Here is a 5852-nt window from a genome sequence, read left to right as displayed (position 1 = left end):
GCAGAAGCCAAATAAAGATGAGAAATTTTCCCACTCTTCTCCTGTCTTGTTTTCTTTGATTTTACTATGTTCCCTGTCTGGTAACATGCACATTCTTAGTTCATGTTTCCTTGTCAAAAAACCGTTTCTACCCAAATATTTCAGCTGTTATGTAGCAGAAGGATCAAGAATTGTCAACACTTTTGGAAATCCCATGGGATTTTGAAAATTAAGCTCATCTAACTGATGAGATTAAAAAAAAGGTTGGTCATAGATAACTTGAGAGAGAATCTCATGAAAAAAGAGGAAGGGGTCATTGTACAGGGCTTGCCTTTAGCTCAGAGGCCAATTGTTTCTGCCCAGATTGTCACAATGTTAGCAAAAAAAGAAAAAAGAAGAACAGTTCCTAGTGGAGGGGTGGTCAATTAATTTGCCCAAGGGGTCACATGAGAAACTGGGACTGATGTGAAGGGCTGCCGCCCTGGCCCTAACCCCCCCCCCACTGGAGATATTGCCATGGTTCAGGCAGACACAGCTGAAGGGCTGTAAAATGCCCAGGTCTAGGCTAGTGAATGATATAGCATTAAGGTTTCTGAGGTGATGAACACAAATCACATTCACCCCTCCTCCTCTCCTGTTCCAGAGCTAGCAGGAACCTATGCTGCCCTAAATATTACTGCATCCAGTAATATTACTACTGGGATACATACAGCTTTAAAAATGCAATATTCTGAGGCCCATGATTGATGGTCTCTCAGCTGAAATTCTAGTCCTATCCAACATCATTCACCATGTGAAAAACCTCCTCCAATTGGCATATATAATGCCCTGGTTACTCCATATATTGCATCCCCCACCTTTTTTTTTTGCTGTCCCCCTTTTTTTTTAATCATTTAGTGATTGACTTAAAACAAAAACAAAACTCCTTAAAACTATGGAACACTGTTTCACTTGTTGAGCACCAGATGACAGCAAAGATCATTGAGTTTATGTATATTGTAGCTACCATCTTGTGGTCCTCTGGGTATGTGCAGCTGTCTGATAAGTGAAGTTTAAGGATTGGAGTTAGACAAAGAGGTTTAGCTCTGGGGATTGGCATGGGATGGCTAAAGTACCTGAAGAACTCTTAAAACCTTTATGTCAGATGAGAATCAGGGCTCCTGGGAGCAACAGCTATAGGAAAGGGAATTCAGAAACTGCAATTATGTAGAGTAAAATCTGCAAATTCTGAAATGCGTACAGCAAAATAGGCAAGCACAATATTGAATTCCTGATTAATTATTACAAAACCTTCCATTGAGCTCTATTTTTTTTTATAAAGGGACGGATAATATTTTGTGTTTTTTAAGGGGGTTGGAATAATTACACCAAAGCAGCCGGTAATAACTTAAGCAATCTGCAAGGTGTCAAGTTCATTTTGGAGAAAGCTGTCTGCAAGCGCACCACATTACAGTCTAAATTGGCTCAACCAAACAGTTTCCTTACCTGAATACATGAGGCCAACAGTCTGGATTGTGGCTTCCCATCTCCAATCCCACAGCAAGAACAGCATCCATGCATAAAACATGAGCGGTGTGGAGGCAGACACCGTGCGCCTTCCCCATCTGCTCCAGTTTTTGCTCCACTTTCTGTTTTACTGTATCATTATATATTCAGACAGAAAAGAATGTCTTTTAAAAGCCTATCGAGTTTCAGTACAATATCTAAATACCCCTGGGCCTTTTTTACATCTTTCCAGCAAATTAAAGCAGAAGTGGCCTGATATGGGCCCCCAAAGGACCCAGAGTGGGTGGGGTTAAAATGTCAATTTCTTAATTTTGCTGTGGTGGATTGGAGGCATTTCATATGTGAATTTGAATTTGAATTTGAATTTATTTGAATTTATATCCCGCCCTTCTCCCGTAGGAGAGTATGTAAGTACCCCCCCCCCCAATCAAGTCATTTTCCCCCCTCCTTTCCAAGGGAAGAGTCAAAATGGGTGCCATTAGGTCCCGGAATGCTTAAGGAAACTATTTTGCCCATTCCAGTGTCATCGCAATATCATTTGTTATGCCACCCAAACCCCCAGGCAGAACAAAAAGAAGTGAAGTTCCCAGTCCAAAAAATAAAAAAAATTGCCCTATCCTACATTAAAGCATGGAGAGGGAAAGAAGATCATTCCTGCTGGCACTGTTCCCAACCTTCAAATATTTAGCAGAAAAGGTAAAGAAATATTGAAAGCAGGCAGGTTAAATGGGCAGTTTTTCTGCTTGCCAGCAAGTATATACGTGTGCAAATATGTGGACCAAAAGCAACTTGGACTCAGAGGCTGGGCAAATTCAGGAGATTCAAACCAATTTCCCCTTCTGTATATTTGTATCTATTCCAAAGAGGTGAAATGGGCCTAAAAACACAACAGATAGGAAATAATCTCACACTCCTATGCCACCAACTATAGTTTCTTATTTTAAATAAATAAACCCTTTAAGTAAATAAACCCTTACTTTATTTACAAGATTCCTGGTTTCAACTCCATTCAAACCTTATTGGGAATAATATAAAGTCTCTCCAGAGTCTTGTTCCACTTATGGTTATTACTTTGATACATGCATATTATTTTCTTTGACAATGTACAGAAGTGGCTTGCCATCATCTACTTTGGGAATCTTTATTTTTTCAGCCGAGTCAAATTTAATCGTTTGAGATTATCTGCCATGAAGTATGAATGGGATCCAAGCTTTTTCAAGATTGGAAAAGTCAACTGCACATTGTCACCTATTGTGACAATTCTATGCCATAATAAAATCTATTTCTAAAGTGACTCTATGTAAAATTTCTATTCTGAACTGTATAGCTCTATGTAACCTCGTATAGCTCTATGTAACCCTAACTAGAGAGCACGTATCAGTATGTTAGTAATAGGTCAGTGGGAGGAGTTTCTAAAGGGCATTGGGAGACTTCCTGGACACAAGCCAGTTTGGAATGTCTTTGTCTGAACGAAGCATGGGCCATCAGATGTGACCGGATGAGTCTGTGCCACTATGAAGAAGGTATGAAAGAGCATCATCCTTTTACCGATAGAAATGAACAAGAGATGTAATATCAGAGGCAATTGTCATGAAAGCAAGTAACCTATCTGATTAAATATATTTTTTGTTATGAAATCATTTCTTTGAGTTGTCTATCCGATTTGATTTATGAAGCATTTTAAATCAAGATCAGAATAATTTCTATTTCTTTTGTTTTATTTTATCCAGTGGGATTCTGCCAATTTTAAATCTGTAAAAGCTTTTCTTTCTTTGCTTAAAGGAAGCATTCTTGATCTTTGCAGAAGATACTCGCCCACAATAAGAAGGGTTAAAAAAAAAGAGCAATACGGAGATCGTGAATATCTGGACTGGGAGCCTCTGAACATCTGAGAAGTTGTACCTTGAGCAATGGCATCGCTGGGCTCTTGTGCATCTCTCTCTTCTTTCTCCTCTTGAACACACGAGGCGGCTGCCATCTGAGCAAGGGCTGATGCACAATTAGCAGCAATACCTATGATCGGGAGGAAAACGTCTGATGAATTATAGTTCATTCCAGGAGCTGTTAGCCATGTTGTCAACTCTGTAACGAAGCTGGCTGCAGCCATTTTTTTCGTTTTGGATTGCCACCAGAAGGGGAGGGAGGAAGAAGGTATTTCTGGTAGTCTAAACATGAGCAACTCTTGTGGGAACCAAGGTCATTCCCATGCCAGAGGGACGAAGGAGGATCGTTGAGTTAGAAAAGCCCGCCAAGGGGTTCTATTGGGCAGCATGACTAGAGGGGTGGGAATTGTTACATTGTATTACTTTGATTCTTGGGGGGGGGGAGATTTAGATCTGGTTTCACTTTTGAACATGCCGATATTATGTATCCAATAAACATGTTCTTTGAGGAACTTTTTTGCCTCGGAGTTCTGATTTATTTGGTCTTATTGATCGGAACCATGACCCATGTATTTGCTAAACATCTGGTAGCACAAAAGGGACATGTCACATAGCGTAATGCTCTTCTACATTGAAACTTCTTTGGATACTGAAAGAGTGCACAGGTTTATCTAAACATGAAAACTATTTGACGTATCTAAATATTTCTTTTTAATCAATTTTTAATTAGATGTATATGTTAGTATTTTAATCATTGTCAGCCGCCCTGAGTCCGCAAGGAGAAGGGCGGGATACAAATGTAATTAAATAAATAAATAAATAAATAAATATGCCAGCGAATACCTAAAGCACAACTGAGCCGAGCTGCTTTCCTTAGTCCATCTAGACTCATGCAGATGGCATCTTTCTCCTTTTGATTCTGCTCCTTGATGCCTTCAGCCCCAAGAATGAATGCTAATCCTTTGGAGCTCCCTGCCATGCGGCCAGTCAGAGGTGTTGATAAGGTATCAATCAAATTCTTCCAGCAACCAATTAGAAGGTGTCGTGCAAAAGCAACTCCTGAAGCAGAGAAAAGTGAAAGACCGTCTTAGGAATTATTCTAACTATGCTAAGTATATAATAATAATAATAATAATAATAATAATAATAATAATAATAATAATAATAATAATAATAATAATAATAATAATAATAATAATAATAATAATAATGTTGGAAGGGACCTTGGAGGTCATCTAGTCCAACCCCCTGCTCAGGCAGGAAACCCTGTACCATTTCGGACAAATGGCTGTCCAGTCTCTTCTTAAAAACTTCCAGTGTTGGAGCATTCACCGTTTCTGGAGGCAGGTTGTTCCACTGGTTAATTGTTCTAACTGTCAGGAAGTTTCTCCTTAGTTCTAGGTTGCTTCTCTCCTTGCTTAGTTTCCACCCGTTGCTTCTTGTCCTACCCTCAGGCGCTTTGGAGAACAGCTTGACTCCCTCTTCTTTGTGGCAACCCCTGAGATATTGGAACACTGCTATCAAGTCCCCCATCATCCTTCTCTTCATTAAACTAGACATACCCAATTCCAGCAGCCGTTCCTTATATGCTTTGGCATTTAATCAGAAGTTATATCGAAGTATGGGAAGGGGACAGTAATTTCCTCCCATCATGATCCTGATGGAAATTCTCTCCATTATATTGACATTAGCCCAGAAAAATACCTTCCACAGATGCTTATGGGATCATTTCCCCCTCTGCCCCTTGGAACTAATAGAAGGGCAGAGAGGGGATTTTCATAGGACAAGGACAAGGTGAGGCCAAGATTGAGAAAGAAAGAGAAGAAAAATGAGAAATTATTTCAAAGGTTGTGAATTATTCCAAAATCAAGCAGATGTTTTTCCCCACAATGTACATGTTAATGAACCATAACTTTGATGACATCTATGAAATGCCCCAAATGAAAAAAAAAACCTATAATTCATTGTCACAGGTAAAAGCTGGAACCAGATTTTAAATGGGATCTGTATCACACAGCCAGATGTAGAAAACACCTGAAAAGGAAACATTTCCCCTTCAATCAATAGCTAAATTTTTAGCCTAAAATATGACACACATATATGTGACATGTGAGCCATGCTGCCCACTGTGCACATCCTTTCACCTGCCATCAACGCATCGTCTGGTTTCCAGGTCTGGGATAGAGGAGATTGTTTGGAAGCCGAAGCCATCAGCTGCCCGCCTATTGCACTGCTTCCCAAGCCATCGATGTCTGCAAAGGAAAAACATCTGGATAAATCATCTGCAATGCATCGCTCTTCTTTCCTGCTTTCATCTCAGTGGCACTGGTAAAGTCATGAACATCAGCTTGAAATAATTAAGCCTAATAGCTCACCCATCAATTGTTTTAGGAAAAGGATACAACATCAGATGGATCCCCATACTATTTATTTCTAATATATTAAACACTGATATAAATGCATTTATTTTTTTATGTTAGCACA

The 5852-nt window shown here is 39.5% G+C and overlaps 1 protein-coding gene across 1 annotated transcript in view; it reads right to left on the bottom strand.

The window, feature by feature from the left end:
- Nucleotides 1-5852, bottom strand: part of ARFGEF3 (ARFGEF family member 3) — a 69553-nt gene that overhangs the window by 28053 nt on the left and 35648 nt on the right. Inside the window, exons 14-17 of the mRNA XM_015823728.1 lie at nt 5513-5620; nt 4212-4427; nt 3388-3498; nt 1465-1615 (exon numbers count right to left, since the gene is read on the bottom strand). Of these exons, the coding sequence (XP_015679214.1) occupies nt 1465-1615; nt 3388-3498; nt 4212-4427; nt 5513-5620 (586 nt within the window). The remainder of the gene's footprint in view (nt 1-1464; nt 1616-3387; nt 3499-4211; nt 4428-5512; nt 5621-5852) is intronic.

Source organism: Protobothrops mucrosquamatus, unplaced genomic scaffold (assembly GCF_001527695.2).
Source record: "Protobothrops mucrosquamatus isolate PMUCROS unplaced genomic scaffold, P.Mucros_1.0 scaffold1969, whole genome shotgun sequence".
NCBI classification, from domain to species: Eukaryota; Metazoa; Chordata; class Lepidosauria; order Squamata; family Viperidae; genus Protobothrops; species Protobothrops mucrosquamatus.
The sequence above is the reverse complement of the archived record's forward strand: the minus strand, read 5'-3'. Positions and strand labels throughout refer to the sequence as shown.